At 49.5% G+C, this 14,047-nt stretch overlaps 1 protein-coding gene across 1 annotated transcript in view; it reads left to right on the top strand.

Annotated features, from left to right (window-relative positions):
* The window catches only part of CPNE5 (copine 5), a 90,689-nt gene that overhangs the window by 35,976 nt on the left and 40,666 nt on the right, over window positions 1-14,047 (top strand). Inside the window, exons 4-8 of the mRNA XM_007467275.1 lie at window positions 4,798-4,901; window positions 6,369-6,408; window positions 6,623-6,699; window positions 8,472-8,531; window positions 11,238-11,301. Of these exons, the coding sequence (XP_007467337.1) occupies window positions 4,798-4,901; window positions 6,369-6,408; window positions 6,623-6,699; window positions 8,472-8,531; window positions 11,238-11,301 (345 nt within the window). The remainder of the gene's footprint in view (window positions 1-4,797; window positions 4,902-6,368; window positions 6,409-6,622; window positions 6,700-8,471; window positions 8,532-11,237; window positions 11,302-14,047) is intronic.

Below are 14,047 nucleotides of genomic sequence, written 5' to 3'. Positions count from 1 at the left end.
TCTCTAGGGAATTCCCCCCTATTGAGCTTCAAGTGCCATTTTAAAAGCAGCGCTGTCATCTTCCCTAATGGGTGTTTTCCTTGGAGTCTCTGCCGGGAGTGGAGGGAGATGGAAGGATGCACAAAGGAATACTTGCCTCTTCTGGGCTGGGGTTTATATAAAATCCTGCCGGAGGGATTTTTTTATTGTGTTTGAGAGAGGAAGGCAGTGCATTGAGGAGGAGGTAGGTCCCTTTCTTAAGAGAGGATTCTCTCGAACCTGGGTGTTTTCCTGGAATAGTCTACATTCTAGAAAGCTATTAGAGAAATTTTCTTTGCATCTGAAGACACGCGGGATTAAGAATTAGAAAGGGTAGGAGAGGAAAATGCAGGAACTCTTTTTCAACCAGGGTTATAAGATCGTTATGGAATTTGTGGGGTGGGGCAGGAACCCAGTCTTATTCAACTCAATGTCCTTACCATGGCCTTGCACACAGGGAGGCTTCTATAAATGCTTGTGAAGTAAACCTCATCTTTATTTGGCTTTCATAATGCTTGAAGACTCTTGGCAGTTAGATGAAGTAAAAATATAATGAGCCTTGGGGAGTATCTCTGTGCTTCCTAGATGAGATGCTGCCTGATTCGTGAGTCATTTAATAAAGACAATTAGATCTTCAAATTTAAAATATATATATATATATATAAATATGTATATATATATATATATATAAATATTAAATGAGCTTTGGAGTTAGACATTCTTAGGTTTAGATCCCAGCTGTGCCTAGCTGGTGTGAGCTTGGGCAAGTCACTTAACCTTTCTGATTTTCAGTTTTCTCACTTGTAAAATGGGTAAATGGTCACAGGGTTTTTGTGAGAATTGAATGCGATAATTCAATGATCCACTTGATCTACTAAGCATTCAGTAAGGGGCTCAGTAAACTTTAGTTTTCTTCCTTCCTCCTACCATGTTCCTACTGAGAATCTGTGGTTCTCAACTCCATCTGTATCTTAGAATCATGTAGGAAACTTTTTAAAAATACAGCTGTTCAGGCCCCACCCATTGAGATTCGGATTTAATTGGCCTGTGCTAGGGCTTGAGCATGGATGGGTTTTTTTGTTTGTTTGTCTTTTTTGCCGCTCCTTATGGCTCGTGGGATTTTAATTCCCCTACCAGGGATTGAACCCTCACCCTTGGCAGTGAAAGCGCAGAGTCCTAACCACTGGACCTTCAGGGAATTCCAAGCATGGGTATTTTTTAAAATCTCCTGTTAAAGGATATGTTTTTTAAAGATAAAATCACGATTCCCGTAGAAATATAAAATGAACACACGGCAAAGATTTATTCAACTTATTAATCAATGAGGGACCCAGAAAGATGTTATAACTGGTTCAAATAATTCCAACAACACACACATATATGAAATCAGGAATGCTAAAATGAATTTACAAATAGCTGCAAAACTGGTCTGTATCCACAGGGTAATAATCAAATAATCAATTGCATTCCACTGAGGAAAATTCATTTGCATTTCTATGGATAAAATCATCTGCATTACTCTATGCTTTCTATAATTTACAGAGTTGTAAAGTAGCTCAGAGATAATGAACGATGCAGACCTCTATGAAATCAGATACCTGGACTAGTATGCGAAACAGGATGCCCAGTGATCTGCTTTTTTGTACATTTTAATAACTTTCACACTTCCCCAGCTAGGGGGGAGCACCCTGCCTTAGACCTTTGTATATAGTTCTGTTAACAGTGTTGTCACACTGTATTGTAGTTATTTGTGTTTGAGTTGTCCCACCTATGATAGAGAAGTCTTTAAGTACAGGATTCGTGTTCTATTTATGTTTGTAACCCAGCACCCACCACACTGCCTGGCCTACTTTATAAGTGCTTAAAAACTGTTGAATTCATAATTGGATTGAGTTGTATAACTCTAAGAAGCAAGCAGAACAAGTATTATTCTCCATCTTCTGATGAGGAAACTGAGGCTTTGAAAGTCTCCGATCAAGTCACACAATCAGCTTGTGATGAAATTGGGACTCAAACCCTCTCATCGATTTCCTCATTCAACCTTACTTCATTCAACAATGAGTACCTACTGTATACCAGTCACTGGGAGCAGTGGGCTTCTGCTGTCCTTGCCCTCAGGACCTTATATGTAGGGCAACATGGCTTAGAGAACGTGAGCCAGAATGCCTGGGTTGTGCCTTGAAGTCAGCAATTATTAGCCATGTGACCCTGGACAAATTACTTGGCTTTTTGGTGCTTTCATTTTCTCATCCATAAAATAGGGAAGCCTGCCATAAAAGGATTAAATAAGGTAATACGGTGTGAAGTGTTTACTGCAGCTGCTGGTGCTATACTCATGTGGGACTGTGAGCCTGTGACTCTGTTAAACACTGTGTCAGGTCCTGAGCTGCAAAGATGAGGAAAACTTGGATCCCCCACCCCCATTGCTTGAGAAGCTCAGTCTAGTGGGATGGAAAGAGTAGATCATTATTAGGTCTTGTGATGAGTGCAGCCATAGGGATATGAGGAGGATTATGGGAGTGCAAGGGAAGGGGTGGGAGTTAGAGAGCTGGACTTTCGGGGAGCTGAGTCCTTAAGCATTAGCAATTGGCCTACCTGGGGTACCTGCCAGGAGGTGGCTATTGCAGTGACTGAAGCGAGAAAATGAAGAGTCCTGACCAAGGCCACGGCAGAGGAGGCAGGGAGAGGGGAGAAATTTAGCTGATGGAATTGATGGGAATGAGAGATTGATTTGCTGTGGGCCTGAGGGCAGGAAGCTGCCAAATCCAGTGCTCGCCAGATGACCCCACACTGCCCTGCGTGGGAGGTTCTCTTTGCCGGTTTCTAACTTACTTCAGGGGAGAAGGGGACACCTAGCTATGTCCCAAACAACTGGAAACATGTTAAGAATGATTGACAACCTATTTAAAATATTTTCATTTTGTCTGCCTATCTTGTTTAGATTGGGGAATATCATGCCCTACCATCATGGAGTGTACAGTGCTTTTACACTTTATCTTTTAGACCCATGTCCCTTTTAAAAAATAAAATCTCACCAAAAATATCTAGTGGATTGAAGATGTAAAAGAGCTGTTTGATGGAACTGGTAGCCCAGAACGGTGCCCACACTGCCCCCGCTCCATGACATGGGAAGGCTCCTGGGAGCTCCCAGCCCTGTGGACCACAATCTAGCCCAGTGGTTCTCCAAGGGAGGTCCCTGCACCAGCAACATTAGTGTCACCTGCATTTTTAGAAGTACAGATTCTGGGCTTCCCTGGTGGCGCAGTGGTTAAGAATCTGCCTGCCGATGCAGGGGACATGGGTTCGAGCCCTGGCCTGGGAGGATCCCACGTGCCGCGGAGCAACTGAGCCCGTGTGCCACAGCTACTGAAGACCCTGTGCTCTGCAACAAGAGAGGCTTCCGTGATGAGAGGCCTGCGCACCACAACAAAGAGTGGCCCCCGCTCGCCGCAACTAGAGAAAACCCGCGTGCAGCAACAAAGACCCAACGCAGCCAAAAATAAATAAATAAAATATATAAATTTATTAAAAAAAAAGAAGTACAGATTCTTAGCCCTCATCCTAAACCCACTGAATCAGAACCTACAATCTATGTTTTAACAAACGCTTTAAGTAATTCTCATGCCCAGAAATGGGGAGTGACTTGCTTTAAGTCATTCAGGGAGTTTAATGGGATTTAATTATTGAGTGTCCAGTGTGTGCCAAACTCTAGTGTATATGTTGCAGGGGTTACCAAGAAAGTTAAGTCTCTGAATTAGTTATGCATTGCTGAGTAACAGATTAGCCCACAGCTTAGCCACTTAAACAACAGGGTCATGGATCTGGGTGTAGCTCTGTGGAATCCTTTACGTCAGGGTCTCTCACAAGGCTGTAGTCAAGGTGTTGGCCAGGGCCTCAGTCTTCTCAACGTTCAGCTGGGGCAGGATCCACTTCTAAGTTCACTCAGTGGTCTTTGGTAAGATTTAGATTCTCAGGGGTGGGTTGGCTGATAGCCTTGGTTCTTTGCCACATGGGCCTCTCCATAAGGCAGCTCACATCAAAGTGAGCAAGCAAGAGAGAGAGGGTGCCTAAGACGGAAGCCATAGTCGTTTATAACATAACCTTGGAAGTGACTTGTGCTCTAGTCCAGTCTTCATTAGAAGTGAGTCACTAGCTCCAGCCCACTTTCAAGGGGAGGGGATTACACAAGGGCATGAATGCCACGAGATGGGACCTTAAAAGATCCCACAGTCCCTGTCTCTGCCTTGCATTTACAATTGGGGCATCAAATCAATACACACCTAATGCGGAATCAGTCAGAGAAGGAAGGTGGTCACAGAGGTGGCACAAGTTCAGTGGTGGCTCAGAGAGAAGTAATTCTCTGGTTGGAGGAATCAGGAAGGTTTCCTGGAGGAGGCGGCATTAGCAACGGACCTTGAAGGAGTGGAGGATGTGCCGTTGGCTGAGAAGGGGAGGCCAGGTGAAGGACACAGCCTAGGCAAAGGCAGTGAGGTGAGCAAGTGAAGGGCCTGCTCAGGTATCCAGGTATCCAAACCATCTCACTTGAGTGGAGCCTATATAGAGAAAGGGAGAATAAAGTGACAATGGAGATTGGAGCCATAGGTGGATGGCTTCCACTGTTAGATGTGGGAGCTCTCCTCTTGATGGGGGGTTGGGGGCAGGAGCTGGGATAGTCGTGGCTTCCATCATTACCGGGTTCAGGACTGAAGGGCTCCGAGCCCAGTGCTCCCCTGTTCCACCAGCCTGGCAGTGAGATCCACACCCCATCTACTCTTGTAGTTCGGACGCACTGAAGTCATCGACAACACACTCAATCCCGACTTTGTGCGCAAATTCATCGTGGATTACTTCTTCGAGGAGAAGCAGAACCTCCGTTTTGACCTGTAAGTAGAAGACCGTGCTGAGGATGGAGCTGGGGAAGGAACCATGGATGGGAGGTGGGGCTACAGGACCTGTAGTGGGGCGGGAGTTTCCTCATGAGGGAAGGTAGCAGGGAGCTGTGATAGTAGAGGAACCCAGGGTTGGCCTAGGATAAAAGTGACAATTAGCTGAATCCAGCCCCACCTTTATCAGGAGGTGGAAAGGAGGTGGGGAGGGGGAACAAAGGCACCCCCCCATTTGTCTCAGTGTGGGAGGGTGCTGGGCAAGCTACCTGATTCGGGGGGCGGTGAGGAAAGATCTTGGGGGCAACCCAGCTCTAATTCTGGGGAGCCCTTTTCCCCCCAGCTCCCCATTGACCCCTCCCTCTGTCAAAGCTTGTTCTGGGAGAGGGTCCCCTCCAGTTTCCCCTCCTGCAGAGGGAACCTGGCTGATGGGACTCAAAGCATCTGTGTTTATCACAAAGATGCAGAGTGCCCCTCTCCTGAGGTTAAGGATGATGGTGGGATTTTAGTCTGATGAGCGGGTGGAGGAGTGGTGTTTTGTTGTTTTTTCAGGGTCTAGGGTGATTAGAAAGGACTGTGCCCTAGAGAATTGTGGACTGAGTGGGGAAGAAAAGAGGGGTTGGCACCTGAGAGAGCAAAGGAAAAAAATGCGGTGGAAGGAAATGACTTTGGAGGCAGCAATAGGAGGACTTGAGGCCCAGAGCAGTCAATGCAGCCCATTGTAGGGAAGTCACCTGGTGACATTTTGGAGAGAGAAAGTGCTCAGGGAAGGGGACTGGCACAATGACGACTGTCCCTCAGTAGGAGTTGTCTGTACCTAGAATGACTGTTTGGCTGCAGAGATGGCCAGTGTGAGTAGAGGCGGAATGCAGGAGGGAAGGGCTGCAGGTGAGGCTGTGGGTGAGCCAGCCCCAGGTGAAGAGAGGTGCCCAGCTGCAGGATCAGCTGCCTGTGGTTGGCTGAGGTACAGGTATTCATACCTCCCTCTTTCCTGAGTGCTCAGGCCTGAGGGCAGGTTGGGCAGGCCTGGGCAAAAGGGAACAATCAGGGAAGGTCAAAGGCAAGGTACTAAAGTACAAGGGCAGCTGAGCCTTAGCTGGGAAGATGGGAGAACAGTCAGTGAAGAGCAGGGTGGCTCGGGTATCTGTGAACCAGCCAGGGTGGCAGAGCAAGTTTATTTTATTTTTTCAATTTTTAACAAGGTATAATTTATATATAGTGAAGTGCCCAAATCTTAATAGCGCTACCCCAATGATGCATTTTGATATCCATTTACCACCCAGATCAAGAGACAGGCTAGCACCTTAGAAGGCTCCCATTTGCATCTCCCTGCTATTATTCCCAGAAATATCCACTGTGTTGGTGCCTGGTTTTGGGGGAGCAGGGGTCCTGGCTCAGCTCAAGAAGCCAGGCAATTTGGGGCAGGATGCCCCAGCTGCCTTCACCGTCTCTCTGTGTTCCCTGCAGATATGATGTTGACTCCAAGAGTCCTGATTTATCCAAACACGTGAGTTCTGCCAGTGCCTGCCCAGCAATTCTGAAAGTCTCTTAAATGCCAAACTCTGAGTTGGCCTTGGGCTTCACTGTGACACAGAATGTGTCTGATGCTGCATCCTGTCATTTCAGAGCCCTCATACTTCCAGGGGTGGGGTGATGGAGGAGGTGGGATGGCTGTGAGCAGAGTGGGTGACAGTGGTCTTTTCTGTACCCTGGATGTGCAGGATTTTCTGGGCCAGGCCTTCTGCACCCTTGGAGAGATTGTGGGGTCCCCTGGGAGCCGCCTGGAGAAGTCCCTCACGTAAGTGTACAGGGGAGTGGGACCTATCTGGTTTGCTTCCTCAGTGATGGGCCAACTTCCTCTTCATCCTTGCTGAGGGCTGGCTCAGGGGAGGGGCAAAGCAGTCAGCCAGTCATAACAGACAATCGGAAATAAGGAGACCTTGTGGGCCTTGCCCTTGCAGGGCTTTTAACCCAGTTATGTTGGAGGGACCCTGGCTCAGTTATTAGAACCCCGTGTTCCTTAGCATGGCCCGAGATACTATCTACCCCACTCTCACACCCCACCCCATCATTGTACAAGGGAAGAAACTGAAGCCCAGAGAGGGAAATTGATTTGCCCAAGGCCACACAGCTAGGAAGTAGAAGAGCTGGGATTTGAACCCAGGGATCTACTCACAAAGAGTATTCCTCAGATTGTTCATACCTTGTTGAGGCCAGAGCTGGGCATGGTGAGGCCCTCCCTATCCCACCCTGCCCTTGCATCATAGGGTTTTAAGTGCTTTTAGGGGAAGACTATTACACTGAGCAGGCTCTGGGATATGGAGTCCCAAGGCTTGTCACAGTGGAGCCTGAGGGTGGCTTCAGGGACCAGCCGGTTGGCCAGGTGATGGGGTGACCTCTCTTGTCCCTGTTTCAGGAAGCCCCAGGAGTAGGGGCCAGGCAAGAGAGGCCTGCACACTAGGACAAGTGTCCAGGTCATAGGGCAGAGTGGGCAGAAAAGCCCCCCACTTGCTTCTGCCAAGTTCACACTGGATGCTGTCCCCTCACCATGATCAATAACTGCAGAATATGTTATTGTGTGTGTGGGGGGGTGGTCTCTCTCCCAGGCCCTTGTCTCTGACCCCCAGTAACTGTGTGGTAACTTCAGGGTCCCCAGAAAGGCCTCACTGTCCCCCTCAAACATCTCCTTCTCTGGGTTCACAGAAAATAGTGATAAATAGCTATCATTTATTGAGAACAGGGAGTAAACTTATGTTTGGGGGCTCTGAAGTTTATAGAGTTTGGGGTCCCGGGAGTGAGTTTGTGTCGGCCCCTCTCAGCTCCCCACTGCCTGGATCAAATGCATATGAGTTATTTGGGTCTGTGCTGTCCTCTGACCCACCTTTGGTGGAGGGACACACCTTCAAGAGGGATCAAGGAAGACTTGGGATAGGGGATGGCTAATGAGAGGAGCCTTAAAGGGTAAGCAGGATCTAAAATGTCGAGATGCTGGGTGTTGGTGAAGGAGGGGGATCTACTCTCCCCACTGAAGACACATGAAGTTTTCATGTGTCTAAGTCTAGTTGTCTCCCAGGCTAGACCTAAGAATGGCTCCCTTTCATTGGGCATCTGTTCTGAACCAGACAGTCTTTTGTCTCCATGGCCTCATGTGATTATCTCAGCAATCTCCCCATTTCACAGCCCGAACACTGAGGCTCAAAGAGGTAGAGCAGAGGTTCTCAAACTGTAGCAGGCATCAGCATCACCTGGAGGGCTTGTTTAGTACAGACTACTGGGCTCCAACCCCAGGTCTGGGCAAGGGCCCGAGAGTTTACATTTCTAACACATTTCTAGGGGCTGTGATGCTGCTTGCCTGGGGACCACACTTTGAGAACCCCTGGGGTGGAGCTGCCCAGGGCTTCACAACAAGGTTTGGGAAGACCTCTCCTTCCTCTGGCCTGTGGCTCTTGGTTCTGGTTTGATGTTTGACCCAGAACAGAAACCTGTCTCCAAGAATCTAGATGCCAAGTGCTCTGACCTCTCAGAATGGGGATACTCAGCTCATGACCTGCTCTCTCTCTCTCTCCACAGAATAGGAGCATTCAGCCTGAATTCCAGGACAGGCAAACCCATGCCAGCTGTATCCAACGGGTAGGCCACCAGACATCTCTAGCCCTGGAGTCCTCAGACATTCAGCCAGCTCTGCAGAGGGGGCCTCAGGGTCCTGGCCCAGTCCCTGCTCCTACCACTGTGCCTTTAGCCCTGGTCAGGGACACAGAGAGGGTCCTGGGTCCCTCCTAAAGTGGCACTTTGGGCCACTCCGCAGCTGGCCCTCCCCCCGTCCAGGCTAGAGCTCCAGCATCCCCAGCGCCAATGGCTCATAGGACTTCAGGGAGCAGGGTGGGGCTTAGAGGTAGGGGCTGTTTCTGGGAATCAGCAGGGGCTGGGCACTCTTCCTTCCCTTCCTCTCTCCTGGCCAGTTTTCTTCCACCTCCTCTAACCCTTCCCCTCTCTTCTCTTCATCTCCTCCCGTCTTCTTCTCCGTTGCTTCCACTGCTGGATGTCAGCCTGCTCACAGAGTAGGTTCCGCTAAATCCTTACTCTCTGCATTTGCTTACCAGCTGTGACAGGCTGGCCTTGTTCCTCCAGCCCCCACCCTGAACATCTGCTTTTGGCTGGCCTCACGCAGATATGGCAACCAAGACCCTCCCACTCTTTTCCTTTCCTCTCCTGGTTGGAGAAAGGGTCCTCACCTGGCAGGGGTGGGGGAGCCAGGGTAGGGAGCATCTGCTTGGGGGACCAGCCTGGAGGTGCCTCTGGAGACGAGCACTTTGGCTGAGTAAGCAAAGCTCCACTGGCCTTTGCAGAGGGCTCCTAGAAGTTGGGGTCCCAGCAGCTGGACTGGCCACCAGACTAGTGGGATGTGGGAAAGAGGCCTTCAGGGGACCCAGGGACCCCTTTCCTCTCCTGGTTGGAGAAAGGGTCCTCACCTGGCAGGGGTGGGGGAGCCAGGGTAGGGAGCATCTGCTTGGGGGACCAGCCTGGAGGTGCCTCTGGAGACGAGCACTTTGGCTGAGTAAGCAAAGCTCCACTGGCCTTTGCAGAGGGCTCCTAGAAGTTGGGGTCCCAGCAGCTGGACTGGCCACCAGACTAGTGGGATGTGGGAAAGAGGCCTTCAGGGGACCCAGGGACGCTCACAGCCCAGGAAGTATATGGATGCTAATTTATAAGAAGAGTAGAGAAGCAGCAATTGGAGAGGGAGCAGGAGTCAGAGAGAGAAACAGAAAGGGAGAGCAAGAAAGACCAGAGGGATGGAGGGATGGAGGGAGAGAGAGAGAGAGAGGCTGAGCGAGCGGGTGGGAGCAGACTGGGGCTTGAGAGGGGGGAAGGAAAGATTGGAAATAGAAGAGGGGCTAAGAGGCAAAGAGAGGAGCAGATGGAGAACCATTGGACAGAGGGGGCTGGTGTGAGGATTCTATCTCCCTGGTCAAACAGGTCAATCTTTACTAGCAAGGAGGGCCAGATTGGGGGGCGGGGGAGGTAGGGAGGGGCTTTGGGTTACTCAACTCAGCTGCCCAAGTCTAGGGGGACAAGCTGTCAGGCACCGCCACCTGCCTATGGCAGGGGAACCTCGAGATGCAGCCTCTGCTCTGCTCACCTGATTTGGAGAGATTTGGGCTGTCTCATCAGCCCTCAGGGCCGGCTCCCATGCCTCCCCTGTTTGAGGCCCTCTCCCTTTAAGAGCTGGCACTGGGGAGAGCTCCATCAGTGGTTCTCAAAATGTGATCCACAGTCAACATGCTGGTGACCCTGAGGCTGGCCCAATTGAGGGGCTGGATTTTATCAGCTTTGCACAATTGTAAAGGAAACCGGGCAGGAAGAGAAATGGTGCTCTTGAGGGCCTTCTCTGTGCCAGGCACTGTGTGTGTGCATATTAGTTAGTAAAATGGATGCTACAATTACACCCATTTTATGGGCCATGAAACTGAGATTCAGAGAGGTGTAGTAGTGAGCCCAAAGTCACACAGCTATTGGACAACATGCCATTTTCTTCTCCCTCCCAGTGGCCCCTGGCTGCACTGGGACCCCGCTGGGTTAGTCCTAAACAACCAGAGTGGGATGGGCTGGTGCCTGGGGGAGGGGGCCCTCCTGATCAAAGGAAGAGGTAGTACAGATCCCCTGGGTAGAGCTCCACCCTGGGAATTGCCCTCCTAGAGGGGATTCTCTGGGTGGGTTGACTTCATGTCCTGGTTGCCTCCCTGACAGAGGAGGCACATGGTTGGCCGGGATCTCTCTCCCCCAGAGAGGCCCCAGCCAAGAAGTTTAAGGGGAGGGAGCCATGGGAGAGGGCCCGGCAAGCTGCCACCAAGAGTATACCAGTCCTCCTACTTTACCCCCTCTTACTGCTCTCCCACCTACGATGAATCGGAGTGGCTCAGAGCTGGAATGTTCCAGGACTCTGGGGATCAGCTGGGTGCAGGGTGGGGTGGCTAGCCCACGAGGTCTTTTGCCCACAGAAGTGGTCTTTGGATGGAAAGTTTGAGGACCACTGGTCTGGAAGCCTCCGGGTGAGTCTGGATGCTTTTCCAATTCTAGGACTTTCACTGCAGACAGTACCCTTCTTGGCGGGCTCTTGGGGAGCAGGGGGCGGGGCAGCTCCAGGCCTGGGGGCCTGGCCCAGGAAGCAGTGCCCTAGGCCACAGGAGACTGTGTCTTCTTAGGGGTTTTGGGGCAGATCTGCTGGATGGTTGGGGGGTGGGGGCGGGAGGAGGATGAAGAGGGCTGATTCAGGGAGAGTTCAGGCTTGTGGCTCTGTCTTTGTCTGACTTTCCATTCTTTCATCTTCTCCTCTCCCAGTGGTGTCCCAGGGAAGAAATGTGGCACCATCATCCTGTCCGCTGAGGAGCTCAGCAACTGCAGGGTGAGTGGCAGAAGGACTCCAGGACAGGACCTGGTGGGAGTGGGGATGAAGCAGTGACAGAGAGCAAGCTGGCCTCTCTGTGACTGTTGTGTGTCGTTGGAGGGACGGGGGGGAAGACAGGGCTCCTCAGTCTGACCTGGCTGTCGTAGAAGTCCACAACATCGGAGCTAGAAGGTGTCTTCCCTTTTTACAGCTGAGCTGAGGCCCAGAGACAGGAGGAAACTCGCCCACAGTCAGCAGCAGAGCTGGGCTGGGAGCCCTGGTCCACTCCCCATCATGGCCACCGCTCACTTGTCCTTGAGCCAAGACTGCCTTGGCACTGACACTAGCAACAGAGGGGCCTTTTCTTGGAGCCTGGGCGCTTGGCATTTAGTTGTCATTTTTCACTTTTAGCTCTGGAGTAGGGTGACACCCCTGCATGAGGCTGAGGGAGAGAGAGCACGTGGGGTGTGTGTGTGTGTGTGTGTGTGTGTGTGTGTGTGTGTGTGTGTGTTGGGAAGCCATAGTCTGCAATCCTAGGCAGCCCTTGGTTTTGCTTCTTCTGTGGGACTGTGGAAAAGAAGGAGATGGGGACAGCTGGCAGGTAGCCGAGCACCCAAGAAGGGACTCAGGGGACCTAATAGCTAATAATGCTGATAAAATGCAGTAATGATAATAGTTTCTGTCTGTCAATGTCTGGGCATTTTACATGTTATCACCACTTCTGACAACAATCCTAAGAGGTAGGGTAACCATTGTTATTCCCATTTTATGGATGAGGAAAGTGAGGTTCAGAGAGGCTAATCACCTGTTCAAGGACAATAAGTGGTAGAGCCAGGGTTCTAATCCAGGTCAGCCTGATTCTGAAACCCAGGCTTATTCCCCTAAACTACCCAGGCTTGCATGCCCCTTAGATTAATTAGGAGCCACAGGTGAGAACATAGAGGGTCATAAGGAGAAAAGGAGGAGACAGTGACAGTGTGAGCACAAGACCAATTCTGGGGTAACCTGGGAACTCAGCTTCCTATGGGGCTGGATCCAGCTCAGATTAGAGGGCCTGGGAGGGATGAGGAGAAACAGCATTTTCTGACCTTCCTGGGAAGGCAGTATAACTATTATATCCATTAGCTATCAGTATTTACCATATTAGAAGTTAAAATTGAGGGACTTCCCTGGCAGTCCAGTGGTTAAGACTCCGCGCTTCCACTGTAGGGGGCGCAGGTTCAATCCCTGGTTGGGGAATTGAGATCCCACATGCAGCAGCACAGTGCTGCCAAAAAAAAAAAAAGAAATTTAAATTATGTATTAATTCATTTAAAAATAACAATAGTTTAACTCATTATAGGTTAACAGAAGTAACATCTTTTTTGAAAAATAACTATATTTTCCAAAATAAAAGTCATTTATTGAGAAGAGTGCTTTGCTTTATATTTTAAAAAATCGCTTTAACGTCTGGCTTAACAGAAGAGCTGGATTTTCATATCAGCTTCTGCAGTCAATCTGTTATATCACTGTTGGATAACTTCTAGAAAACTCCATGTCTTATCAGCATTATTATGAAAATAGCTTTGGCCTCGTGGACTCCCTTGGGGGTTCCTGGTCCATACTTTGAGAACTACTGGTATGTATGGAGGTATAAATTGTTAGCCAATATTAATTGAGCGATTATTCTGAGACACGCACTGTGCTAAGTGGTATATAGTATCAGTTTATTTATCTGATGTATTATAATATGTAATGTAATCCGTAGAATGATGTATTATAATATCTGATGTATTATGGTCCTCATTTTACAGAGCCACTGAGTAGAAGACATGTGAGCTCAGGCAGTCTGGTCCTAGAGCCAGGGTCTTTAATGACTAGGCTGTAGTGCCCCAAACTCTGCTTTCAGGGCCTTCCAGTTGGAGAATAAGACACAGAATTGTTAGGACAGGGCAGTATAACAATGACCAAATCATCTCAAACACAATTGTTCAATCTGGTTTCTCTACTTGTCTGTTTACCTCAGTGGGTCTGGAGGAACCTGACCACAGGACTAAACCTCCCCCTCGTATACACCCAGTAGAGGGCGTGGCGTGCAGTAGGTGATCACAGGGGTTCTTTTGTGATTGAATGAATAGGAAGCACAAACCAAATGTTTAGAAGCAGGTGATGATGAAAACTCCTATGCCTATATATGCTGGCGACCTCAACGCTGTTAGAGTCCCAACAAGGGAGAGAATGCAGCTGATGCGTAGACTAGAGCTTCTGTTCAAGCTTCCTGAGCCTCAGTTTCCCCACATGTATGCTGGGGCTGATAGGGTGGCTGTGAGGATTAAAGGAGATCGTGAAGGTGACTGTGCCTAGCAGGGGCTGGGCTCCTAGTGGGTGTCTGGGAAAGGTTGAATCTGAATTCCCTGAAGCCTAGATTCAGTTTGTCCCCATGCTTATAACTCAGTTGGTGACTTCCTCCCTAGTTTATAATTAAATAAAATAATGTAAGTGAAAGTGCTTTGGAAATTCTAAAGCTCTAGACAATGCTGGGTGCTGTTATTGGTCTAGTTTTCCGGGATTGGTAAACAGTCTGGGTTTAATACCCCTTAGGCTCTGCCTCCTCCTCCTCCTTCCCCACTCCTCCCTCCCCCTCCTTCGTCCAGGGATGACAGCAGTTTCTTTGATTTAAGCTGTTTCAGAACAAGTGGGGGTTGGGGGGGGCTCCCTCCCTTCCTCTTGATATTGTCAGCTCCTTTTCTTTTGGGGCATCTTTGGCTGAGTTCTGTCTTTCCCT

The sequence above is a fragment of the Lipotes vexillifer genome, unplaced genomic scaffold (genome assembly GCF_000442215.2).
Source record: "Lipotes vexillifer unplaced genomic scaffold, Lipotes_vexillifer_v1.1 scaffold528, whole genome shotgun sequence".
NCBI classification, from domain to species: Eukaryota; Metazoa; Chordata; class Mammalia; order Artiodactyla; family Lipotidae; genus Lipotes; species Lipotes vexillifer.
The sequence above is the reverse complement of the archived record's forward strand: the minus strand, read 5'-3'. Positions and strand labels throughout refer to the sequence as shown.